Consider the following 26,702-nt stretch of genomic DNA (forward strand, 5'->3'; position numbering starts at 1 on the left):
GAACTCAACCTTTACGGAAGCCAACACACATCCCCTTGAAATAGGATCACGTTACTAAAGTAAAAATTTTGAGCGCGCTCTGTACAGAATACTTAAAGTTTTGGCTTTCTGTTTACTGTGAAGATAAAAATGGGTCAGGCATGGCGCTGGATACTTTAAACGGTAAAGTACAAGAACGTCCAGATAGTTGCATTGTGTTCTTTACAAAGTCGAGGTGGTTTTGCCCATAACAAAAATGGCGTCGCAACATGTTAACCTGGTCCAGTCATGTGCTCAAAGACCTGGATGGGGGACAGTATGGCTTCAGGTGACTAACGGATGTTATTATTATTCACTTCCGGGTGAGACTAATCGGGCGCCATCTTGTCTTGTTCGTGAAGAAGTAGAAGCATCGAAAGGGTTGGAGAGCTATAACAGGAACGGTGGCGACAGCGGTGTTCCGGAAACAGAGTGGGTAAGTGGTGCTGAACGGTTAGGCGTGGGGACTTGCCAGGCCATTACAACTTTCTTGGTTTCTGTGGCGAAGGTAGCATAACTTAAACACGTAGCCTGCGTACGCTGCTTGGCGCGACCGCTGGAACCTCTTCTCCCTTAAAGCGGCGGCGTCCGCCTGACTTGATGAATCACGGCGGTGCTCCCGGTGAAAAGGAAATGTTCTTATGGAAAGAGCGTGCTCACGAGCTCTCCTTCTAACTACGCGAGTTCCCTCTCCGATGAGAAGGGAGTGATTGTCGGGCTCCCGACCGGCCGTTAAGCACTGCGCCTGCGCAGTGGGAACCCTCTTATGGGGAGGGGGTGCAGGGGAGCGGAGGAGGCGGGGGCCCGGCCCTGGACCTTCTGTGTCTTGTGGCTGAGAATACGCAGGCGCAGCCAAGGGCAACCGTGTTCTTTTAAGTACAGTTGGGTTCCGTAGTTTGTATTATCCTTGTATTTTTAAAGTCGTAGAGACTATGTCTTAAACTTCGGGAAAGAAAGGTAGCATGCAACATTTCAGTTTCATTATCCTGTAGAGGATATTATTGTCGTCTGAACCTCGCGGGTCCTCGACAGATTCTGATTGTTGGTGGTGAATTCATAGAACAGCAAAATAAACTTGGAGTTTCTGGTTGGAGTGCAGCAAGGCAAAGGCAACAAAAACTGTTTTGTAAGGTGATGTGGGCTGTGGGTAAGGTAAATCTGTTCGTTTAAGGTGTTCTTGAGACTGTTTAAAAATGTTTTGTTAATAGGCTTTTTTTTTTTTTTAAGAACAGTTCTTGATTTACAGAACAATTGAGCAGGTAGTACAGAGTTACCGTATAAACTATTCCCTCTCCCCCACCCCGCACGCAGTTTCTCCTATTAACTTTAGTATGGTACGTTTGTTACCTTGAATGGGCCAATATTGATACATTATTACTTAAAGTCTCTAGTTTATTGATATTGCCTAAGTTTAAACCTAATATCCTTTTTCCAGCCCGAGATCCTATTTAGAATATCATAAATTTAATGGTTATATGTCCTTAGTCGTCTTTGGTTGTGACAGTTTGTTTTCTATGGCTTTTACAGGCTGAAAATTCGTACAGTGATGTCCTAACTTCAGTGCCTCAAAATATGACTATATTTGGAGATAGGATCTTTAAAGAAGTAAAATGAGGTCATTAGCATGGACCCTACGTGTTGTAATGAAACTTCAGTAATGTTATAATGATTACTTCCCTGTGTGTACTGCTCTTTTGGAAAAAAAAGAGAAAAACTTAGCAGCCTCCAGAACAATGAGGAAATAAATTTCTGTTGTTTGAGTTATCCAGTCTTTGGTACCTTGTTATGGCAGCCCTAGCAAAGTAACACAGTGACCTTGACAATTTCTAGGGGTACTGGCCAGATATTTTGTAGGGTGACCTGCTATTGGAATTTGTTGTTTTTCTTATGATAAGACTGGTATTAGGGTTTTTGAGGAGGAAGATCACAGAGGTTCAGTGCCTTTTTCATCACATTGCATCTAGGCTACATACTATGAGCATGACTTACTCTGTTGATACTGACCTTGATCACCTGCTTGAGGTAGTGTTTGTCAAACTGCTCTGGAGTATACTCTCCCCTGTCCACTTTCCCGTTTCCATACTGTACTCTTTGGGAGTCACTGTGCACAGTCCATGCTTAAGGAGTAGAGTGTTAAGTTCTCCCTCCTTTATGATGGAGTGTCTACATAATTTATTTGGAATGCCTCTGCATAGATTTGTCTCTTCCCTCCAGTTTATTTTAATCATTTATTTATGTCAGGATTCATAAATATTTATGTCATATTGTAATCCAGTACTACTTTATTTTATTGTCCAAATTATTCCACCTTTGGACATGGGTAGCTCTTTGAGTTGTCTACTCTGCACCTTTGACATCCTGCCATCTTCCTCATCCCTCTTTTTGAGCATCATCTTACTTCCTGGCACTGCAAGATGTTCCTGGCTCATTTTGTGTATTTCTTGCCCCAGTTCTAAGAATCAGCTATTGCTTTACCAATCCCTGATTACTTTCCTTAATTGGAGAATAGTATTAGAACAAAGGCAAGTGTTTTTATTGCTACTAGGAGTTGTTTCCTTTAGATTTTCTACAGTTTTTTTCTTCCAGATTTATTTTTCAGTTATCACTTGTTTTTGTTGTCAATAATCAAAGGATTCAATTCTCCAATATTTTTTGATTACCTCTCTTGAGTTGCAAGCTCTGGAAATATTTCAGTATATACTAAAATGCATTTCACATCAAGTAGCAAAAAAAGTTATGATATTTCAAATGATTACAAGGTTAACTTTGTTAGTGCCATTTCTAAGTAATCTGACTTGATCCAAATATATTCTTTTTGAGTTTGAGGTCAGTTACCATGAGTGTAAGACTGAAATGGCAAGGGATAAGAAGGTTGTTGCATTTTGTGGTTTGTGTTTGATGTGAAAAACTTCATTATATGCACCAAAGGATGGGTATATTTCTATATTTCTTTGATTTTCCAATTGGTGCATTAAGGGCTTTAAAACAAACACTACATTTTCATTCTCATTCATCTGTCATACAGTCTCTAAGATGACTTTTGCAAATATTAATGATTGTCCTTTAAAAGAGTAATTTTAAGACCCTCATAGCAATGATTGTTCTAATATAGAGTCATTTAAGAAATAAATAATTTATGGTCATTTCTGTTTGTGTTAGTTTCATAGAGATACTATACCAAATTGCCACAGACTGACTTGAAAGCAACAGAAATTTGTTCTTTCAGAGTTCTCCAGCCTACAAGTGTTTGACTGAAATTAAAGGTTTTGACAGGGTCATGCATTTGTGCTCAAGAGTCCTCCCCACCATCCTCCTCCTTTTCTTTCTTCTCTTTCTCTCTGATCTTGGGGAGGATGCTTTCTTGCCTCTTCCAAGTTTCTGTTGGTTCCCAGCAGTCTTTGGCTTTCCTTGGTTGTGGACAATTTACTTCAGTCTCTGCTGCTGTGGTCACATGGCATTTTCCCAATGTCTGTCTCTCTTTTTCTTAAGACGCCAGTCATACTGGCTTAGGACCCACTTTAATCCAGTATGACCTCATTTTAATATGTTTGCCAAAACCCTATTTCCAAAGAAGGCCATGTTCACGGTTAATGGAAGTGGGGGTAGGACTTTACCATAGCTTGTGGCAGAATACAATTCAATCCATAACACTGGTCATATTCATAAACCAGATTTTTGTAGCTGTGTATGATAATGTGCATGATCTGATGCAGACCATGGTTGTTGATGTTTCTGGTCTTCCCAAATCCCAGTTGTTTCCAAGGAAATAGTTAATTTAACCCTGTGAAGGGAAAGTCTTGGCAGCCCAGCTCATCAATGATCACATTTCTCTAAACTTGAGAAATTGAGCTTATGGATCTTTAAAATTAAAGCTAAGCGAAGAATGAATAGATTGAAATTGATTTTTGATGTTACAAAGTCAGAGACGCAGTACTAGAATGTCATCTTCAATGAATATTAATATATTTACTTGATAATAAATTTCAGTGACTGAGTAAAATATTTTACCACTAAATATGGGCAAAGCTCTTTGGAGAATTCGAAATAATTATAAGATATTTCCTATGCCCTCAAGAAGATTCTTCAGTCAAGATAAAACACATAAAAATTTTGATGATCAGCTTCTTGGTTCTTTGTATCTTTAAAAATCTATAGTAGATTTGTTTTTTAAAATGCACTCATAATTAAATAATTCAAAGAATACAGAAAGAAAATAAAAAATTAAAATTAACTGATCTCTGTTTTCCCTCTCCAGAGCTTACCAGTTTTAAGAACTTTTTGGTAATTTAGGAATTTTCTATACTAAATTGCATTCTTAAAAAAATAAAACTTTGAGTGGCATCATTATTGATCCTGTATCATAATTTTTTCCCTATACAATTCATAATACAATTTGTACATCAGTATATGTCAGCATATAAAAATCTACCTTATTCATTTTAATGGCTAAATAACAGTCCACTGTATGGTTCACTGTTAACTCACCTATTGCCTTTTGAGTGTCACTGAAAGCAGATACTCACTGTTGCAGACATTGTACAGGTTTTTGAGTTAGATGGTGAGTATGTTCATCCATGGTTCTAAGTCCCTGAAGTGGGATTGCTGGCTCAGAGGAATGAGCATTTAAAATTGTTTTAAAATACTCTACTGTTAACTTGCCTTCCAAAAAGACTGAGACTTTGGTGTTCTACCAACATGCTTGTTCAACATGCATTTTCTGTAGACAAGTAAAGTTTCTCAGCTGCAGGTTTAACTAAAGTATTTTATTGTTGTTGTTTAGTCACTCAGTCGTGTCTGACTCTTTGTGACCCCGTGGAGTGCGGCACGCTAGGCTTCCCTGTCCTTCACCATCTCCTGGAACTTGCTCAAACTCGTGTCCATTGAGTTGGTGATGCTTTCCAACCATCTCGTCTTCCATCATCCCCTTCTCCTCCTGCCTTCAACCTTTCCCAGCATCAGGGTCTTTTCTAATGAGTCAGCTCTTCGCATCAGGTAACCAAAGTATTGGAGCTTCAGTGTCAGTCCTTCCAATGAATATTCAGGATTGATTTCATTTAGGATTGACTGGTTTGATCTCCTTGCAGTCCAAGGGACCCTCAAGAGTCTTCTCCAACACCACAGTTGAAAAGCATTAATTCTTCAGCGCTCAGCTTTCTTTATAGTCCAACTCTCACATCCGTACATGACTACTGGAAAAACCATAGCTTTGCCTATACGGACCTTTGCTGGCAAAGTAATGTCTCTGCTTTTTAATATGCTGTCTAGGTTTGTCATAGCTTTCCTTGCAAGGAGCAAGCGTCTTTCAGTTTCATGGCTACAGTCACCATCTTCAGTGATTTTGGAACAAAAGAAATTAAGTCTCTCACTGTTTCCATTTTTTCCCCATGTATTTCCCATGAAGTGATTGGACTGGAGGCCATGATCTTCGTTTTTTGAATGTTGAGTTTTAAGCCAGCTTTTTCAGTCTACTATTTCACTTTCATCAAGAGGCTCTTTAGTTCCTCTTCACCTTCTGCCATAATGGTGGTATCATCTACATATCTGAGGTTATTGACATTTCTCCCCACAATCTTGATTCCAGCTTGTGCTTCATCCGGCCCAGCATTTCGCATGATGTACTCTGCACATAAGTTAAATAAACAGGGTGACAAGATACAGCCTTAACGTACTCCTTTCCCAATTTGGAACCAGTCCGTTGTTTCTTGTCGGGTTCTAACTGTTGTTTCTTGACCTGCATACAGAATTCTCAGGAGGCAGGTAAGGTGGTCTGGTATTCCCATCTCTTTAAGAATTTTTCCACAGTTTGTTGCGATCCATACAAAATCTTTAGCGTAGTCAGTGAAGCAGAAGTAGATGTTTTTATTCTGCTTTTGTCACAATTTCACAGTTTCCATATTTTTCTCAGCCTAAGTGTATCAAACACTGTATTTGAATAATAGCTTTTATAAAAACTTTGGCGGGAACAAAGCTTTGGAAAGTATAGTAAAAATAGAAATGGTTGGTTTTAGCAAACAGAGAAATGGTACAAGTAATACAAATCACTTTTGAAAATATGCACATAACATCTATAGGAAAACTTAAAAAATTTTGCTTTGTTTTGTTTTAATAAAAGCTTCAGCTTATGATATTGTGAGAAATGGGAGCAAAAAGTTTTTTTTTCCCCTAAGATAAAATGAAATCTGGATAACTCTTAGATTGCTTTAAGGTAAGAAAATGGAATTGAGTAGAAATGGATTGACTTGATCACCCCTGCCTGTCCCCAGTTGTAAACTTGAGTGCTATCAAAAGTATCGTGAGAAAGTCTTGGTGGGATATTAACTACTACTTACTGAAGCTTTTTGTGCCCAGTTTTTATATGTTTCCTGCTTAATCTTCACAATAACCCTATGAGGTAGACATTTATTATGTCTACCATTTAAGAGTTAAGAAAACCAAGGATTAGAGAATAGTTAATTTCCCCATATTCACACAGCTAGTGAGTGGTAAAGATAGGCATCATCAGCTTGTGTTCTGAAGTCTAGGGTGACAAGTGATAATCAGAAAACTTAAAAGCGAAATTGAAAAAATTGGCCGTGACAACCATTAAACATGAGTAAATAAAAGAAACTGTTTTTAGAGTGGTTTCCAGAAAAGTAAATCTGTGTATTGGTAGTGATGATAGTCAACATACATCATTGATATGTTAAAGTGATTTTATTATGTGCACATCTATTTGCAACCCCAGCAGACACTATATAGAGCTTATTATAGTCCCTGCATTGTGTGAGTTTACAACCTACCACAGAAAAATCTATGCATCAACTCTGATGTGCTGTTAGAGCTTTGTAAAACATAGTAAGCTGTGCTTAAACACCAGCCTTTTGGTTCTCATGTATGTAAGTCAACAATTTCTTATCATTAACAGGGTTAACAATAAAAGTAAACAGAGGGAAAGAAGAACCTATAGACTTATGTATTCCTTTGTTGTTTAGTGACTGCAGGGTCATAGACTTTAGGACAGCAAGAAGGTGTCTGGTACCTTTGGAAGGTCTATCAGCTTTGAAAAGGTATTAATGGGAAGAAGATGAAACTATTTGAAGGACAAATTGTTCTCACCTTGCTGATGTAATTTTTAAACTTAGAATTCCATGGAAGAATCTGAATTTATTATCTTATTTGTATCATTAAGTTCATGTCAGATAGATGAGATCTTTTAAAATGTTCCTTTTTTTTTCTTGGCATGTATGACAATTCCAGCTTTTGTTCTAATCCCAAAGAATGGCAGTCCCAAAATGTTCAAAGTGCCATATAGTTGCACTCATTTCATATGCTAGCAAGGTACTGCTCGTAATCCTTCAAGCTAGGCTTCAGCAATATGTGAACAGAACTTCCAGATGTACAAGCTGGATTTAGATAAGGCAGAGGAAACAGAGATCAAATTGCCAACATCCATTGGGTTGTAGAAAAAGCAAGAGAATTCCAGAAAAATATCTACTTCTGCTTCATTGACTACGCTAAAGCCTTCGACTGTGTGGATCACAACAAACTGGAAAATTCTTCAAGAGATAGGAGTACCAGACCACCTGACCTGTCTCCTCAGAAACCTGGCTGCAGATCAAGAAGCAACAGTTAGAACTGGACAAGGAACAGCAGACTCATTCCAAATTGGGAAGGAGTATGTCAAGGCTGTATCTTGTCATTCTGCTTATTTAACTTGTATACAAAATACGTCATGCGAAATGCTGGGCTGGATGAAGCACAAGCTGGAATCAAGATTGCTAGGAGAAATATCAACAACCTCAGATACGCAGATGAAACCACCCTTATGGCAGAAAGTGAAGAGGAACTAAAGAGCTTCTTGATGAAAGTGAAATAGTAGAGTGAAAAAGCTGGCTTAAAACTCAACATTCAAAAAACAAAGATCATGGCCTCCGAAAATACATGGGAAAAAAGTGGAAACGGTGACAGATTTTGTTTTCTTGTGCTCCAGAATCACTGCAGACAGTGACTGTAGCCAAGCAATTGAAAGACGCTTGCTCTTAAGAGTCCCTTGGACAGCAAGGAGATCAACCCAGTCAATCCTAAAGGAAATCAACCCTGAATAGTCATTGGAAGGACTGATGCTGAGGCTGAAGCTTCAATCCTTTGGCCACCTGATGGAAAGAGCCGACTCATTTGGAAAAGACTCTGATGCTGGGAAAGATTGAGGGCAGGAGGAGAAGGGGGCAACAGAGAATGAGATAATTGGATGGCATCACTGACTCAATGAATGTGAGTTTGAGCAAACTGCGGAAAATAGTGAACGACAGGGAAGCCTGGCCTGCTGCAGCATGGGGTGGAAAAGAGTCAGATATGACTTAGTGACTGAACAACAACGAAGGACAGTTCCTAAATTGCTTGACATGTTTTATATTGTTAGTGAGTTGTTCAAGTAAATAAAAAAGAAATTTTTGAAAGAAAAATGTTTTAAAAGCTTTGCTTTCTCATTTCTGATGTACTGGTTTCCTTTAAATTTACAATGGTAAATCTTTTCTCATAAAATTAATGAAAGAAAAAGTTTCAGATTAATTTGGAGATGATTACACTTTTGTGTTGCATCTCTAGAATTTATTTTTATTAATTCTAATAGCTCTTTATTATTTAAGTGCAAACATTCACTTTTTTTTTTTTTCCAGGACATAAGTAATCTTGCTGCTATGCTCCCAAGCTGTAGTTCTGAATCATCCTAAATTTTAAACAGAAGGTGAACCTCTGAGGTTAGTCAAAATAGTAGTTGGTGTTTCTTCTGGCTGTTCCTCTATTTATTTGTTTCCTTTTAGCTAAAGTTATTTAAAGTTTTCGGGAGTGCTAATGAGTCATTAACTTTTAAAGAACTTTAAAGGTATAGTTGGAAAAGAGGAAATTGGAAGAAAGATCAGAAAAAGCAGCTTGGAATTAGTCCAATACCCAGTCCAGTTATTGGCCTCAAATGCAGTACTAAATTAGTGCCTGTTTTGTCTTATTCTAATAATACCATTATAATAGAGCATATAATACAATTAGAAGACAAGTAAGTGCACTTGACTCATAAATAAATAAGGTATAACAAAGGAATGCATCTTCTCTAATTCACAGTGTTCAGCTGAGAGGTCAGGATCTGCCACTGATAGAAGTATTTAACATTCTGAGAATGCAACAAAGACTAGTTGCAAGTTTAAAAGCCTGGATTGTAATAGCCTATTGTTGTATTTAAGTTGGTGTCTATTACTTCCATAATATCTGGCTTTCATGCTCTTTGTGATCCTGCAATAATAAGAAATAGTTTTGTTCTTAGAATAGAGGAAAGGGTCAGTTTGAAAGGATACATTTAGTAAACGTTTATTTAATGCCTGCTATATGCTAAAGCCCTGGGGCACAAAAATGAAGAAACATACTCTGCCTACTATGTGTGTCACTGATTCTTGAACAGGATTATATATCTGAGTTGGAGAAAGTATAAAAATGACTTGTAGGCGTTTAAAACTTTTTACTGTGAAAGTTTTCAAGCTAGTTTACAGTTGACTAAACTGTCCCCATACCCATCAGCTAGATTTAATAGTTATTAACATATGTCTTTTCCCCTTACTTTTCCATCTTAATTATATATTAAGAAACCTGGTCAAGAATAAAAACAAAAAAAAAAGCAAAAAAAAAAATGGAAAAAAAAAAAAAAGAAACCTGGTCTTGGGGAGTTCCAGGTCACCTAGTGGTTAGGATTCTAGGCTTCATTGGTTCAGTCCCTGGTCAGGGAACTGAGATCCCGCAAGCTGCGTGATGTGGCCAAAAAAAAAAAAAAGGAAACCTTGTCTTGTGGGCTATCTCTCCTTGTAGATTTGTCTGATTGTTTCTTTTGATACTGTTTGGCCAGTGCCTTTGTCCCCTTGTAATTCCTTCACATTGAAAAGTGAAAGTGAAATTCGCTCAGTTGTGTCCAACTCTTGGCAACCCCATGGACTATACACTCCGTGGAATCTCTAGGCCAGAATCCTTGAGTGGGTAGCCTTTCCCTTCTTCAGGGGATCTTCCCAACCCAGGAATTGAACCCAGGTCTTCCACATTCCAGGGTTGGGAAGATCCCCTGGAGGAAGGAAAGGCTACCCACTCCCATATTTTGGGCTTCCCTTGTGGCTCATCTGGTAAAGAATCCGCCTCCAGTATTCTGGCCTGGAGAATTCCATGGACTGCATAGGCCATGGGGTCACAAAGAGTTGGACATGACTGAGTGACTTTCACTTTCGCACTGCAAGTGAGAGCCAAAAGCTCAGTTGGATTCAGGTAAACATTTTTGGTGAAAATAGTAATTCTGGGGACATAATATTGTGTCTCATGAGACATTTAATAATCTGTAGGGGTGATATTTTAGTAACCTTTGAATTTTTGATTTCCCATCAACTTTTCTTCTAAGACTGCGTGAATCAGCTGCTTTTATTAGGTTTGACAATATGACAGTTTTCTAAATCTATTCTACCTTCTGCTCTCATTAACTGAAATTTATTTGGAAGAGTTTTCTTTAACTAGAGCTATTTGATTACCCTCTTCAGTAAGTAAAGTCTTGGATTATGGGAGGCTAAATAGATAAAGGTTTTTTATTATAATCTTCAAAATAATTACATTCCACAGGTTTATATGAGATTTTAAGTTAGAATTAGAAAAAATTAGAAAAATTAGATTTTCCCCCCTTTGAGCTAAATTGATTAGAGCTATGCTTTCCTCCAAACTCTTGACACCAGCGTTAACATGAAATTTTCTACTCTTGCTTGCCAACCAAAAATTTCCAGTTGCTTCTGGCAAACTTTTGAGCAGAATTTTAGAGCTCTGATGACATAAATGTAAAATCATATAATAATTTCTGATGTGTGAGCTTTTTTTAACATTAAATAACACTCATTCTTTTTTAAACTATTTTGTTGAAGACAGAAAAACATATATTTTAAAAGTCAGGATGTGGGATCAAGGAGGACAACCTTGGCAGCAGTGGCCTTTGAACCAACAACAATGGATGCAGTCGTTCCAGCACCAGCAGGATCCAAGTAAGGAAACAAATTGAATTTTGGGGAGTGGAGTAGGGAGGTATATAGAAATGGGTGGAAGATAGGCACAAGGATTAAGGGAGGTAGAATTGAGATTGGTTTATTGGATCATTTTATGGTTGGATTTTAATTTTTTCTCTTGAATCATCTTACCTAGCATACATATAAAGGAATGGATTTCCCTTTGGAATATTTCCTCAAAGGGTAGAAAGCTTTGTGTAGATTTTATATTTCTAAAACTGATTTAGTTCTTGTTTTCTGAAGAAAGTCTTTCTTAAATGTGTTGCTTAGGTTAATCATATTTCTGCTGTTAATTCTGAGTCTTAAGATTCTATGTAGATCATAATCAACTGATGGTATACTATATAATTTTAAAATCTCTCTTTAATATGGAGTATCTCAAGCTTATATAGATGCAGAAAAAGCATAGGGATCCCCCATTTATTACTGAGTTCTCACAGTGGTTAATTCATAGGCAATTTTGCTTAATTGGTATGACCCCTTCTACTGCCCTGTGTTTATTGAGTTAATGCTTTCCTATTTTTTTTTTTTAATAGCTACATACCATTCTGTTATAGGACTGTACTGTAATAAATTCACTTTTATGATTGATTGCCTGTGACTTGACTTTTTGAAGACATTTCCCTAATTTTGTATACATACCATTATTACTTGTCGAATTATTTTCTTAGGAAAAAAAGCTAAGAAATAGGTTTGGTAGATCACAGTTGTACATTTAAAGTTTTAGATATACATTACCAAGTTTAACTTCACCTTTGTCAAAATGTATGAGAATATATTTATTTAATCTTAGCTAAATTGAGATGTAAAAACCTGTGTCTTAGTCTACATTGTTTATTAATACTGTTAGATCTTAAAATGTTAGCTAAAGTTTTTTTTATGATTTTTAAACCTTTTATTATGAAATAATTGTAAATTTATAGGAAGTTACAGAAGGGATTACAGGGAATCTCATGTAATCTTTATGTTGTTTCCTTGAATGGTTACATTTTACATGTTTATGTTATAACAGGAAAACCAGGAAATGGACATGGGTAGTACCACATGTATGTACAGTTCCAGTCACTTTAATCACATGAGTAGAAGCTATAAATTTTTGATGAAGATAGAGGAAACAATGAATTTTGAATAAAAATGACTAAGAAGTTGTTGAGATATATTTTGACTAGAGAAAGGAGTTAAAGATGCTAAACAAAGGTGACTGAGAAGGAACAGAAATAGCTAGCTATACTCACCTGAGATGTGTAGGATCCAGTGTAGACCTGAATGGGACCTGTCTGAGAAAGAGTGAGTTTACTCATTTGTTCTTATAGTGATTTTAAAAAAAGAGTAAGAGCTTTTAAAAATTCAATAAACTAAGGTACAGGGAATAATTTTTCTTATGAGTAATACTAGAAATTGGTTTGGAGAAGGCAATGGACCCCACTCCAGTACTCTTGCCTGGAGAATCCCATGGACAGAGGAGCCTGGTGGGCTGCAGTCCATGGGGTCGCTACAAGTCGGACACGACTGAGTGACTTCACTTTCACTTTTCACTTTCATGCATTGGAGAAGGAAATGGCAACCCACTCCAGTATTCTTGCCTGGAAGATCCCAGGGACAGGGGAGCCTGGTGGGCTGCCGTCTGTGGGGTCGCACAGAGTCGGATACGACTGAAGCGACTTAGCAGCAGCAGTAGCAGCAGAAATTGGTTATTTTGTAAAGTCCTTTTCTGAATGTCTTAGGTTATTTGTTTTGTAACCTGCATATGCGTTATTTTTAAGCTTTTTTTCCACTATAACATTCTATAATATTTAAAATCTCTAGTAAGGATTAACTGAAATGCTTGTTTTACATAGAGTCATGTTCTTTTAGCTCCTACATTCTGAATGTCAAATTCCGCTATGTTAAATTTTGTTAGGCCAGATTGACTGGGCTGCATTGGCTCAAGCTTGGATTGCCCAAAGAGAAGCTTCAGGACAGCAAAGCATAGTAGAACAACCACCAGGAATGATGCCAAACGGACAGGATATGTCTACAATGGAGTCTGGTCCAAATAATCATGGGAATTTCCAAGGGGATTCAAACTTTAACAGAATGTGGCAACCAGGTTTGTTGTTTATGTTTTCCAAATTTTAGGACTCAATTTTAAAATAAAATGAGCATTAAAATTAAATTGTTTAATTTGCTTAGTTTTATGACTTCTTGAAATAAATACTTCTTGAAGACTAGGCAGTTTCAGTTAGATTTGACCTTGAAATTTTATGGCTAAATTATTCTATACTCATTCTCCTAGCATTGTGGCACTCAGTTTGATTCTTTTCTTGGTTCTTCATTCCTAGGCTGACAGGGGCTGGGAACACTGGAAACCTCACTTGGCATCTAGGGAAGAGAGCATTCTATGTCTCTCTGTTGCAACCTCTGGCCTCTCAGCAGCAGCACTGGCAGAGCAAAACATGTCTAGTCTCTAAAGAAAAATTGTGTCATTTTGTGACAGATTAGTCTGTCAAATATACTCTGCCCCTACCATCCGCTCATTTTTCTCCCCCCTTTTTTTCAGATAGTAAAGATCTTCCATAAGTTTTTATCTGTATATTTTTTTTTGTTTGCTTGCTTTTTTTACTTTGTAGTGTGATTTAGGTTCCTTGATGCTAGTTCAGTTTTCTATGACTTGTGTTATTTTTAACAGTCACTTCAAATTATTTGTAGAAGAACCTTACATTTGAGTATGCTAACAGTGAAGTCATAGCTCCGTTTTCTTATTAGTACTTATTTCTCAGTGTGAGAATGGAAAACTCAAGAAGTAATCCTCTGATATCACTTTTAAAATAATAATGAATATTCTAATCTTTAATATTAAGAGAGAGTTCATTTCTAGTTTTCTTGTCTGTGCCAAATTTTCCCACATTTGAAAATGTTTTGGTTCCTAAGTTCTTCGATGATTCATCTTGGCATTCTCATTACCCAACTTTACTGTGCTGGCTTTGTGTCCCAGGCAAGTGATTTAAACCTCTGTGTGCCTCAGTTTCCCCTCCTGAAATTGGCGAAAATAGTACCTGATTTCTCCCTACCTCACAGGGATGTTGTGAGGATAAATGTGTTCATGGAAGAAAGAAATTATATAAAAATCTGAAGGTATTATTTTTTATGGTATTGTTACTGAACACAAATAGAAAAATTGAACAAAAATTTGCTTTGGATTTTGTTTTGTTCATTAAAAGTAATTTTGGGTATTTGGTTTCCATTTGTTTAGGATATAAATTAGAGTAGTAGTTAGCGCATTTGAATTATTTATTAGATTCATTGCTTATTTTTAAGATATACAACAGGAATTTGACCAAGAAGTCATAGAGTTTTTTAATCCGTTTCTTTACTGAAAAATCTAGCTTTCTTGAGATCTTAAAAATTTGTGTTGATTTTGTTATAACCCCCTGTTGAATGTTTTTATGCCTGAATCCTAAATAGAATGGGGAATGCATCAGCAGCCCCCACACCCCCCTCCAGATCAGCCATGGATGCCACCAACACCAGGCCCAATGGACATTGTTCCTCCTTCTGAAGACAGCAACAGTCAGGACAGTGGGGAATTTGCCCCTGACAACAGGCATATATTTAACCAGAACAATCACAACTTTGGTGGACCACCCGATAATTTTGCAGTGGGGCCAGTGAACCAGTTTGACTATCAGGTGAAAGATATTTTGTTGCTTTAATATTGTAGATGTGCACGTAACCCATTCTTTGGAAGTGTCTCATCAAGAGTATCTAAGATATGTGTTTCACTTTTCAGTCTTGTACAGATAAGCACATATGTGTCAAAGAAGTTACTAGTTTTTGAGTATTAAAATCATTAGGTTTTTATTTTCTGGTTTTTGATTTGCTTAGGAAAATGGTATAAAGGACTGTTAGGGAAAAATATGGATAAAATGAGAAATGTGTAAGTGCAATAGCTATATGATGTTTTGTTTTCTAATTTATAATTTCAAGATGGTACCTTTAAATATTTAATAAAGTTTAGAAAATGCACAGTAGTTGAATACATTTTTTATCAAAAATAGATTATGGTTAAGACATGAATAAAATACATGAAGAACATAGATCATCTTCCTAAATGCAATTCCTTCTGCTGTGTAGAGTAAGACTTTTTCTAGTGTTGTCATTTTTTTTTTCCCATTCTAACATGACATGTTAATGGAATTGTACATACTTCCTTGTAGCATCTGATTCATTCCTAGGGACATAGAACTCTATGGGGAATAGTGTCATGTGGGGCTTTATTTTCTCTAATCACTTTGCCAGAGTCTACCCTAAATTACAGTGCTAGGTGTTATTTTGAAATAATTGATTGCCATTTGTTATCTTTAAACTAAGCTATCATTTAAAATTTTGGGAAAAAACCCATATGTTGTTTCACTAGTTATACGGATAATGGGCATAAAGGTGAACAATATTAACCTTGAGACAGTAATCCCCTTATTCATGCATACTCAGATACCTTTTTTAATAAGAATATTTGACATATAGATATGACAGCTTTTGTTTGTTTTGAAAAACTTTGGTCATGGGGAGCTTCTCCTCACACAGCATTTGCTCATAGATCCCCATTCTAACAAGATAAAAAACTCTGTTGGGATCTGGCTTAGAAAAGCCTCTGAAAATGGCAAAATTGCAACAACAAAAAAATTAATAGAATGATTCAGTAGCTTTTATCTTTGATTAAAATAGTTATTTCTTGCAAGATTATAGAAATAAGATTATAAGTAGGAAGTTGAAATTGATTAAAATTTTTTTCCTATAATTTTCTAGTTACAGAAAAATTGACATTTATTTGATTTCTTGGTAGTGGAAGGAGTAGTTGACAAATGGATTCAGAATGAAAAAACTCATATTAATATATATTTTTTTCTATACTTCTTGAATGTATTATAGTAAAAGCTGGATTTTATATGGCTCTTTGATTTACATAGGCAGAAAATCTTTATCTTTCTTAAGAAAAGTAAGCCTAGGGCTACAGAAAGATCGTGGATATTAGAACCATGGAAATCTTGGATTTGCTGCACACATGGATTTCTACTGTCCCAGTTCATAACACACGTGTGTCCCAGAGAGTATGTTGTATTAATGTGAAGAAAAATAAACTGCAATACTCTTTCAGCATGGGGCTGCTTTTGGTCCACCGCAAGGTGGATTTCATCCTCCTTATTGGCAACCAGGACCTCCAGGACCTCCGGCACCTCCCCAGAATCGAAGAGAAAGACCATCATCGTTCAGGGATCGGCAGCGCTCACCTATTGCACTTCCTGTGAAGCAGGAGCCTCCACAAATTGGTAGCTATTTAAGTTTAGTGAACCACAGTTGGCATGACTTCTTGATGATATAAAAAGGATGCTTTGTTTTCTTAAATTGTTCTAATACTCTCATATGTTAGGAATTGATACTTTAAAGTCCTGTCATTTTATAGTCATAAATCTTAAAATTATAAAAAAGATACTATCTAAAATATCCAGTTTTGAATAATTTTCTTTAAAATAAATCTTTGCCTTAAACTTCAACCTTTTGTTGTAAAATTTAAATTTATCATAACCATAACATGTTGATATTTCTTTGATGTTGATAGTTAGATACATTTTGCCAGTATATGATCAGTTCCCCCTTCTGAAACCTATTCATTCTCCATGGACTCTTTCCACTCTCAGTTCATTGGATGTACTGCTGTCCTATTGATTTCTTTGATTTATTTCATTCACTTTCCATAGTATTTTGGCAAAAAAAATTAATTTTTAAATAACATAATAGAACTATTTTATTGCCATCAGTAAGTTGCATATACATGTTCCTTTTTATCTGGAAACCCAAATCTAGCACTTAATTTAAGGACGTTTAAGTCTTTCTTTTTTTAATCACAAAGTAGACATTTTATTAATAGATTCTAACTTTTTTAACTTAAGGAATAATACTCAAATGAATTCTTAATATGAAGGCTCATGGTTTTGTAATTCTTTCAATATTTTAGGAAACAGCATAGTGTAACAGTTGGCTCTGAATTAGCCCACATCACTACTGTCTGGAACACAACACTTAATCTCTTTGAGCCATCAGTTTCATCACTTAAAAAAGATGAAGTGCTCTTTTAGGGCTTTTGTAGGATTAAGTGAGATGATGGACTCTCCCAGTGCCCTGGCACCTTATGAGCGTTAAAGCCATATTTCCTTTGCTATTAAAAGTGATGATTTTAAAGAAAAGCATAATGTTAGTGAATTGTTTTTATTACCACTGCCTTGCTAGAGAATGATAGTATTTTTCAAAAGCACTTAAAGGGCACCAAAATTTTTTTTTAACCTACAAGGATTGTAGAAATTTAAGAATAAAGAACTCATGCATTTATGATTTTTACTTAACTGACTTACGAATATTTTGTTCCATATGAAACAGATGCAGTAAAACGCAGGACTCTTCCAGCTTGGATTCGAGAAGGTCTTGAAAAAATGGAACGTGAAAAGCAGAAGAAGTTGGAGAAAGAAAGAATGGAGCAACAACGTTCACAATTGTCCAAAAAAGAAAAGAAGGCCGCAGATGATGCTGAAGGAGGAGATGGCCCTCGTTTACCTCAGAGAAGTAAATTTGTAAGTAGACTTTCTTGATCTGAAACTCCTTGTGACATCTATGTGAAAAAGTTAACTGACTTTCTGACTTAATTCATTTGGTATGATAATCTCTAGGTCCATTCATGTTACTGTAAATGGCATTATTTCATTCCTTTTTATAGCTGAGTGGTATTCCACATCTTTATCCATTCGTCTGTCAACAGACCTTTAGGTTGCTTCCAAGTCTTGACTATTGTGGATGGTTTCCACAGTGGACGCACCAGTTTACCATTTACAGATACCATATATCATTTGTATGTGGAATCTAAAAGAATACATATGTGGAATCTAAAAAGATACAAATGAACTTACTTATAAAACAGAATAGACTCACAGACATAGAAAACAGACTTACATTTACCAAAGGGAAAAGATGGAGGGATAAATTGGGAATTTGAGATTAACAGATATACACTACTATATATAAAATAAAAAAGACCTATTGTATAGCACAGAAATTGTGTTCAGTATCTTGTAATAACCTATAATGGAAAAGAATCTGAAAAAAAAAAATGTCTATTAAAGCACGTGCTGTATGCCTGAAACATTGTAAATCAAATATATTTCAATTTTTTAAAGTTTATAAAAATAAATAGGTATTAATTTAGTCTTTGAAAAAGTACTAGAGTACTATCCTTGAGATTAACTTTCAGTTAAGTGTATTGGAGTTTATTTTTATACATGTGTTACTGAGGGTAGTAAGGAGAAAAGGGCAGCAAATGTATAAAATGTTTCATTTCAGAGAGAAATTACTCAGTGAGATGCTAGATAATAGGTTTTACCTTGACAAACAAATCTCTGTTCCTTTATTGTAGTACAGTGAACTCCCTAATGATGGCCTATAAAACAGCTATACTTGAGGATATAATAACTTAGTTTTTGACAGGTACTGAAAGTAACATAAGGTTTTAACTCTTCAAATCTCTATCAGTTAGATGGCATGGATGGCTTGAGAATTTTTTTGTTTTTAGCAGCAATATTCCTCTAGCTGGTATGACAGCCACAGCACTGGCCAGTGTGCAATTCAGGAAATTCTTCTTCCTCCCAAGACCATTTTTCTCCTTCAGAAATAAGTTTCAAGGACAGCAAATTAACTGTTGGCTCAGCTGGTAAAGAATCCGCCTGCTATGCAGGAGACCTGGGTTTGATCCCTGGGTTGGGAAGATCCCCTAGAGAAGGGAAAGAGGACCCACTCCAGTGTTCTGGCCTGGAGAATTCCATGGACTGTTACAGTCCTTGGGGTCGCAAAGAGTTGGACACAACTGAGCGACTTTCACTTCACTTCAAGCAGGTACTGGCTTTGCTTCAATTCCATGAATGCCATAAGCTACTTTTTTTTTTTTAACAAAACAATAATACCAAAGATGTGATTTTGTTCTGGGTGTTTTGCAGATAAGAAACCACAGGCTGTCACTATTAAAATTTATCTTCAAAAAGAAAAAGAATTTTTTAAATCTCTACGTAAAATAGTAGAGTTCCTAGTTTGATATGTTTTTTTAAGTCTCCAAAAAAAAATTCTCAAAACTGGAGATGGTCTTCCCTTTTCTTCCAGATGTCTTTGGACTTGTTTTTACATGTAGTCTTCCTGTGGTTCGAATAGTCTTTCCATAGAATTTTTTAGGTGATCACCTTGGCTGTTACTTAGTACCATTGTTAAGAGTGACTGTGGAATGTTTCTTTGCCTAAAGAAGAATCTACCTTTTAAGGTGTGCCATCTGGATACTGAAAACCTGACACTATACAGAGACAAACTACTGGTATTTCCTCTGTCTGAAGTAAACCTCATTTCTTGCTTATCTGTACGTTATGTAGCTTAAAAAAAAAAAGCAAATTTCAGTAAGCAGTTTAGATCTGGAAACTGACTTTAGATTTTTTTTTTAAGTCACATGATTTTAGGTAAAAAGCTTAAATTTACAGCTATAAAAGTTATACTGAATATATGACTGTGGCTCATTTATCCAAAATTCTACATACCACTCATCTCAGGACCATCATATATACTGTATATTAATTAAATCAATCTCTGGGCATGATGTGCTTCTAGTTATTTATCTTAGGAAAACTTAACTAAGGGAAAAAATTGAAATTGATTCTCACAAGCCATCTTTTATTCTTGTATTTCCTCTCTTTAAATTACCAAATGAGATCTGTAGCACAAAAGTGTTATTTAGAGAGAAATTTCATTTTTCTGTATCTGTTTCATAGACTTTAATTTGGGGTTTTAAAATAGAATATTTAAGATAATTATTTTATCACATCAGCATGAATTTGGGTGCTGTTACTTTTTTTTAGGATAGTGATGAGGAAGATGAAGACACTGAAAACGTTGAGGCTGCAAGCAGTGGAAAAGTCACCAGAAGTCCATCTCCAGTTCCTCAAGAAGAGCAAAGTGAACCAGAGATGACTGAAGAAGAGAAAGAGTATCAAATGGTAGAATGTTAAATTTCTTACCTTTACCATGTACAGGCTTAAAAAAAAATTTTTTTTGAGATGTAATGACATTCAGCATTATATTACAGGATTTATCTTGTTAATAATGTAAAAAAAATTTTTGAATGGCTATCTTAAACTTGAGAACTTGTAAAACAGTTATAAGATGTATATTTGCTGGGCACTAGTGTCTGCAAAATCCAAGTAACTCATAATATATGAAATCATAGCTTATACAGCAGTTACTAAGCACATTTTCTAATATCGACAGCATGATTAAATAATGTTTTATTAATACTACATGGGACCCAAGAGAACATTTCCCTGGTGGCTCAGATGGTAACGAATCTGCCTGCAATGCAGGAGACCTAGGTTCGATCCGTGAGTTGAGATCACCTGGAGGGGGAGGCATGGCAACCTACTCCAGTGTTCTTGCCTGGAAAATCCCCATGGACAGAGGAACCTGGTGGGCTACAGTCCATGAATGGGGTCACAGAGAGTCAAAAGTGTGTTTTTTGTATATTGTAGAAGATTAAAAGAATGTATAGAAAAATAAATTTAGGAAGCTCTAGGTTAAACACAGTTAAAGATGTTTCACTGAAAGACTTCACAGCCTTCAATGTCTATAATGTGTACTGTAGATTTATGAGATTGGGTATATAATATGCTGCATTTCTCATGTTGGTTGGTCAGTGATCTTTGGAATGCCGTTAGATGATGCTGATTCGGTGTACTCTTATTTTAGTAGATGAGTAATCTGGATCCCAGAGAGGTCCACATTTGAAACAGCTGTTGGTTGCCAAACGAGTGCTAGAATGCAGCTCCTATTTCAAGTCTATTGTATGCTATACGATAGTAATAAAGAAAAAAAGGATTTCATTTCACAAAATGCAGTTATTGCCGTTTCCTTATTTTCCTTGTTTTTTCCCCTTAAATTTTACTTTGAGCTGAGAGTTAATGTAAATTCCTAAGTGACATAAGAAACTAGTCTTGTGGTGCTTACTAATAATATTATTAAGTGAAAAGATATTCCTCTCAACTTAAAACACTTCTGGAAACTTTTACTAACAGGGACTTTAAAAAAAAGTGTTTTGTCTCCAGAATTAGAATTCAGTGTTTCTGCTTTACAGATAAATTCTTATATATATTTTAATCCATATGATTTAAAATGTTTTTAAAGTTCTGATAATTTACAATAATTTTCAAGATACTCTGTTCCTTAGAATAGTTAATCTGATCTTTAAAAATGTTTTATAAAATGCCTTTGCCTTTTAATTTTTTTGAAAATGTGAAACTGTGTTAGTAACTGTAATAATTAAATTAGGAATAAAAAACAAACATATAAAATATCCTTCCTTAGATGTTGCTGACAAAAATGCTTCTGACTGAAATTCTCCTGGATGTCACAGATGAAGAAATTTATTACATAGCCAAAGACGCACACCGGAAAGCAACGAAAGGTATATTGTGGGTGTTCTTGGTTTTCTTTTTCTGGGGCTCTTTGGTTTTGGTGGCTACTTTGGACTTTTTTGTTGTCCATGTTACTAGCAGATTATGGATTTTCTTGCATGTTCTAACTCTTTGGGAAGTATTAGATTTGTAGACAGCATATTAAAACTATACATATATTTTTGTTTTATCCAACCTACCTAAGCACAAATTAGCAATTTTGCTGTTGTTCTATATATAACATGTACTGTGGAAAATTCTTGATGTTCAATTTCACCTGATTTTTTTTTTAATATATAGATACCATGGTATTAGGTGTATGATTTCTAATGCATTTAGTTTGACTATTGAATTATGAACCTTCAGAATTTTCACAGTTACCACTTGTAATTCTTACAGAAGCAAGTAATATGTCCCACCCCTGCATATTTTTAGTAACACTTAAAAAGTATATTAAAAGAAAATTTTAGTTATGGTCCATACCTCAAAAATAAAAATACCAGTGTATTGGTCAACATTTTCCCTCATTATCAACCAGTTTCAGCTCACATCAGAATTATAATTTCAAGGCCAGACATACTACTGGTTTAAAATGAATGTCATGTTTTTAATGTTTCTTCTCTCCCCAAAAAGCAGCAATAGTAGTAGATTTAACAATACCGTAGACTCTCATGACTATGAAATCGTGGCTATTTGTGTTAACATGTTGTTCCTGTTGTTGATGTGATACAAAGCTCCTGCAAAACAGCTGGCACAGTCCAGTGCACTGGCCTCCCTCACTGGACTCGGTAAGTGTTCTCCTTACTTGCGAGAGGGCCTTAAAGGGAAAGTCACGCTTACCTTGTCTCTCTACGTGCTCTGCTTAGAAACTGTACTGGGCCTACTCAGTGTATAAAATCTAGGTCTTAGGGTTGTATCAGTCTCTTAAAAGGTTTGCTTTTTTTTTTTAACTAAAGTATTCACAGTGAGATTATTATAAATGTGGTGACTAATTCATAGTTTATTAGTACAAGTTGTAATAGTTCATAATTTAGCCATGATAGCATTTAAGCTCACTTTCATAATTATTGCATACATGCCTTAGGGAAGAACCTATCCATAAATGCTTTAAGGACCTTAATTTAGATTGTATTGCAGTAAGTCAAGTTTTACCATAGAGGAAAGGGTTTTTCTTAGAGCGTGATAGTAGTGATGTTCATAATTTGCCATTTGCATGTACAGTATCAAGTGTATAAAAGCTTGAACTTGCCTTTTCCACATCTACATTTCAAATTAATATTTGTGAGGATCAGCAGAAATGGGTAAAACCAAATGCCCATGTGATTTTGTTATGACTACTATCTAGATCACTTCAGGGTGGGGAGCAGTTATATAGCACCTTGCCATTTCTGTACCATTAAGAATTACAGTATTCTAATTTTGTTAGGAAAAAAATATTTAGCATCCCTTGGATTTTTGAACTTTGAACAATGAAAGAGTTAATTAGAAATATTTTCAGGATCATCATAAACTTGTGTAAGGTAGTTTGAATTGATTATGCTTTAGTAAGGCTTTGTTACTGCCCTATTAAATAGCTTTGTTGGTTAGCAGGGACAATAAGACAGTCATTTTCAAGATTCCCTATGGTGAGCAATATATGAAATATTCTTGAAAGAATAAGATACTAAGTATCAGTTTTCTTGAGGATTCTGTGTACTCCTTAAGCATTGTAATTTATACTCCTCCCCACCCCGAATAAGCATATTCTTCCAAGAAAAGGCAATGAAAAAAGAAATGAGCTTTCTTCTCGGACCTTAAAAAGTTTTTAGTGCGTAGAATAATGTTTACATGTGATAGACTGGGCTTTATGCACACAGGTGGACTGGGTGGTTATGGATCAGGAGACAGTGAAGATGAGAGGAGCAACCGAGGTTCTGAGTCATCTGACACTGATGATGAGGAATTACGGCATCGAATCCGGCAAAAACAGGAAGCTTTTTGGAGAAAAGAAAAAGAACAACAGCTGTTACATGATAAACAGATGGAAGGTATATCTTTTAGGCTCACTTTGTGTTTGTACAGTTCAGTTTGTATTTCTTTTTATTATTTTTTAACCAACCTAAAAATAACACAATAGACTCAAAGCTAGATTATAAATACTACATGATGTAATTGAAACTAAGGTTTTTGACTTGTTTGCAATTTTTATCAAACTTAAAAGTCGAAATTAATTATTCAAAGTATGTAGTTTATAAAAGTTAAACTATTTTTTTGTTTTGGGAGACATTAATTCTACTGACTGTAAGTTAAGCTATTTGGTGTCTTTTTATTTCTCATTGAAGTTCCTAAAATGAAAAGACTTTTGAAAGGAATACATTGTAAACTATTGAAGAGTAATTTATAGCTAACATATTTAAGGACAGTAGAGGACTTTTTAGAATTTAGTTGAGCTTCCCTGGTGGCTCAGAGGGTAAAGGGTCTGCCTGCAATGTAGGAGACCCAGGTTCAATCCCCAAGTCAGGATGATCCCCTGGAGAAGGAAATGGCAACCCACTCCAGTATTCTTGTCTGGAAAATTTTATGGACGGAGGAGCCTGGTAAACTACAGTCCATGGAATCACAAAGAGTCATACACAACCGAGCAACTTCACTATAGAATTTAATTATGTAAAATGCTATACGTGTGTACAGCTCTTAGTTTATATAATGATACTGGGAATAGTGAAAGAATATTTACTTAGACTTTATTGTTTGAAAAATCTTAACTGGACAATTTCAGAAGTAATTTTTGAGCTAACAGCCAAAAATTTCCTATAAATTACTAATTTACCTTTAGGTTGCTTTACTGTGTAAGAGGGAAATGTCTTCTTCCTTGCTTTACTTACCTCTGTACTTGCTACACCATTGTTGTACTGTCCAGACAGGTAGCTGAGTGCATGTAGCTACTGAGCATTTCAGATGGAGCCAGCTTAAATTGAAATGTGCTGTAGGTATAAAATACACACTGGACTTCAAAGACTTTACAATACAAAAAAAAAGAGCAGAATATTTTTATTTTCTTTTTAACTCATTGCATGTTGAAATTATATTTCTTATTTGTTGGGTTAATAAAATATGAAAATTAATTTCAAACCTGTTTCTTTTTAGTAGCAGTTAAAAACCTGTTTAGTAGCTGTTGAAAGTAGCTGTTAAAAAACCCTGAATTGCTCACTGCCTTTTATTTCTGTTGAACGGTGCTGCTCTATTTTTATAGTCTTACAGCTTGAAATTTGCTAGTATGGAAGTTTTTTCACTGTATGTTTGCCTTTCTTACTATTTTTGTCTTTTTCTGTTTCAGAAGAAAAGCAACAATCAGAAAGGGTTACAAAAGAGATGAATGAATTTATCCATAAAGAGCAAAATAGTTTATCACTACTAGAAGCAAGAGAAGCAGATGGTGATGTGGTTAATGAAAAGAAAAGAACTCCAAGTGAAACTACGTCAGTTTTAGAACCAAAAAGAGAGCATAAAGAAAAAGAGAAACAAGGAAGGAGTAGATCAGGAAGTTCTAGTAGTGGTAGTTCCAGTAGCAATAGCCGAAGCAGTAGTACTAGCAGCTCTGTCTCTAGCTCTTCATACAGTTCTAGCTCAGGTAGTAGTCGCACTTCTTCCCGATCTTCTTCTCCTAAAAGAAAAAAGAGACATAGTAGGAGTAGATCTCCAACAATTAAAGCTAGGCGTAGTAGGAGTAGAAGTTACTCTCGCAGAATTAAAATAGAGAGCAACAGGGCTAGAGTAAAGATTAGAGATAGGAGGAGATCTAATAGAAATAGCATTGAAAGAGAAAGACGAAGAAATCGAACTCCTTCCCGAGAGAGACGTAGAAGTAGAAGTCGCTCAAGGGATAGGCGAACCAATCGGTCCAGTCGTAGTAGGAGTCGAGATAGACGTAAAGTTGATGATCAACGTGGAAGTCTTAGTGGAGGCAGTCATAAGCATAAGGGTGAGGTTAAAGAACAAGAGAGGAGAAAGGAGAGGAGTGGAAGTGTAGACAAAGATAGGAGAAAGAAAGACAAAGAAAGGGAACGTGAACAGGATAAAAGAAAAGAGAAACAAAAAAGGGAAGAAAAGGACTTTAAGTTCAGTAGTCAGGACGATAGGTTAAAAAGGAAACGAGAAAGTGAAAGAACGTTCTCTAGGAGTGGTTCTATATCTGTTAAAATCATAAGACATGATTCTAGACAGGATAGTAAGAAAAGCACTACCAAAGATAGTAAAAAACATTCAGGCTCTGATTCTAGTGGAAGGAGCAGTTCTGAATCTCCAGGAAGTAGCAAAGAAAAGAAGGTTAAGAAGCCTAAACATAGTCGATCGAGATCCATGGAGAAATCTCAAAGGTCTGGTAAGAAGGCAAGCCGCAAACACAAGTCTAAGTCCCGATCAAGGTAGTATACTTTTTAAAGTATTTTGTCTGATTTTTAAAAAAAAAAAAAAATTTGACTGAATTTATTCAAAGTTGAAAGTGTCCTTTCTCTCTCTCTCTTTAATAAACTCAGTTTGGTACTTGATAAATGATCATAATCATAAGTAATTTTAGAAATCCTATATAATAATATTTATTTGAAAATTGAAGATTCTTCAGTATAAAATACATTTTTATTTTTAAATTTTATCTTTTCCCTTTCTTTTTTTCAGATCAACAACCCCTCCCCGTCGTAAACGCTGAGGAATGATGTGGCAGGAATGCCATGATGTTTAAAAAATTCCATGAGTTTTAAGGGCTTGTCTCATTATAGAGGCATATTTGTGGCTGTGTAGGTGAAACCAGAATTTTTTTTTTTTTAATCTGTAAATAGGTGTACTTTTTTCAAATGCTGCTCCAAGTTACTTAATAGGATTTCTTTCTATTACATTTTTTTCAAAAAATAGTGCATAATAAGACTATAAACATGCCATTCTCTTTCAGCTGTAATGTTCTTAAAATTATTCTTGAATGTACTGTGATGTCAATAAAGCTCTTTAGTTCATTTTTGTTAAACTCTTGCACCTTAATTTTATGACTTTAGTCTAAGGAACGTACTTTTATAAAAAGGCAGCTGGAATTTTGTATAACAGGTTTTAAAGGTACTTTCTCTCATCTCCCCCAAAGAAAATGGTTTTAAATTAATAGTTTGTC

The 26,702-nt window shown here is 35.6% G+C and overlaps 1 protein-coding gene across 4 annotated transcripts; it reads left to right on the forward strand.

Moving 5' to 3' along the window:
• The first annotated feature begins 326 nt into the window (after positions 1 to 326).
• Positions 327 to 26,564, forward strand: PNISR (PNN interacting serine and arginine rich protein). Of its 4 annotated transcripts, none has more exons than XM_061132007.1 (13): positions 327 to 454; positions 8,673 to 8,753; positions 10,929 to 11,045; positions 12,967 to 13,155; positions 14,511 to 14,734; positions 16,201 to 16,372; positions 17,478 to 17,668; positions 19,982 to 20,119; positions 21,480 to 21,579; positions 22,303 to 22,356; positions 23,425 to 23,595; positions 24,885 to 25,971; positions 26,222 to 26,564. In XM_061132007.1, exons 3-13 carry the CDS (start codon positions 10,958 to 10,960, stop codon positions 26,250 to 26,252), a joined length of 2,445 nt encoding a protein of 814 aa, XP_060987990.1. In that variant the 5' UTR covers positions 327 to 454; positions 8,673 to 8,753; positions 10,929 to 10,957; the 3' UTR covers positions 26,253 to 26,564. The 4 variants fall into 4 exon arrangements, with proteins under 4 accessions (XP_060987990.1, XP_060987991.1, XP_060987992.1 ...); XM_061132008.1 differs by having other exon boundaries at positions 10,933 to 11,045; XM_061132009.1 differs by lacking the exons at positions 19,982 to 20,119; positions 21,480 to 21,579; positions 22,303 to 22,356; ... (1 more) ...; positions 24,885 to 25,971; positions 26,222 to 26,564 and having other exon boundaries at positions 16,259 to 16,372; positions 17,478 to 17,616.
• Positions 26,565 to 26,702: the final 138 nt, after the last annotated feature.

This window comes from Dama dama, chromosome 28 (assembly GCF_033118175.1).
Source record: "Dama dama isolate Ldn47 chromosome 28, ASM3311817v1, whole genome shotgun sequence".
Taxonomy (NCBI): Eukaryota; Metazoa; Chordata; class Mammalia; order Artiodactyla; family Cervidae; genus Dama; species Dama dama.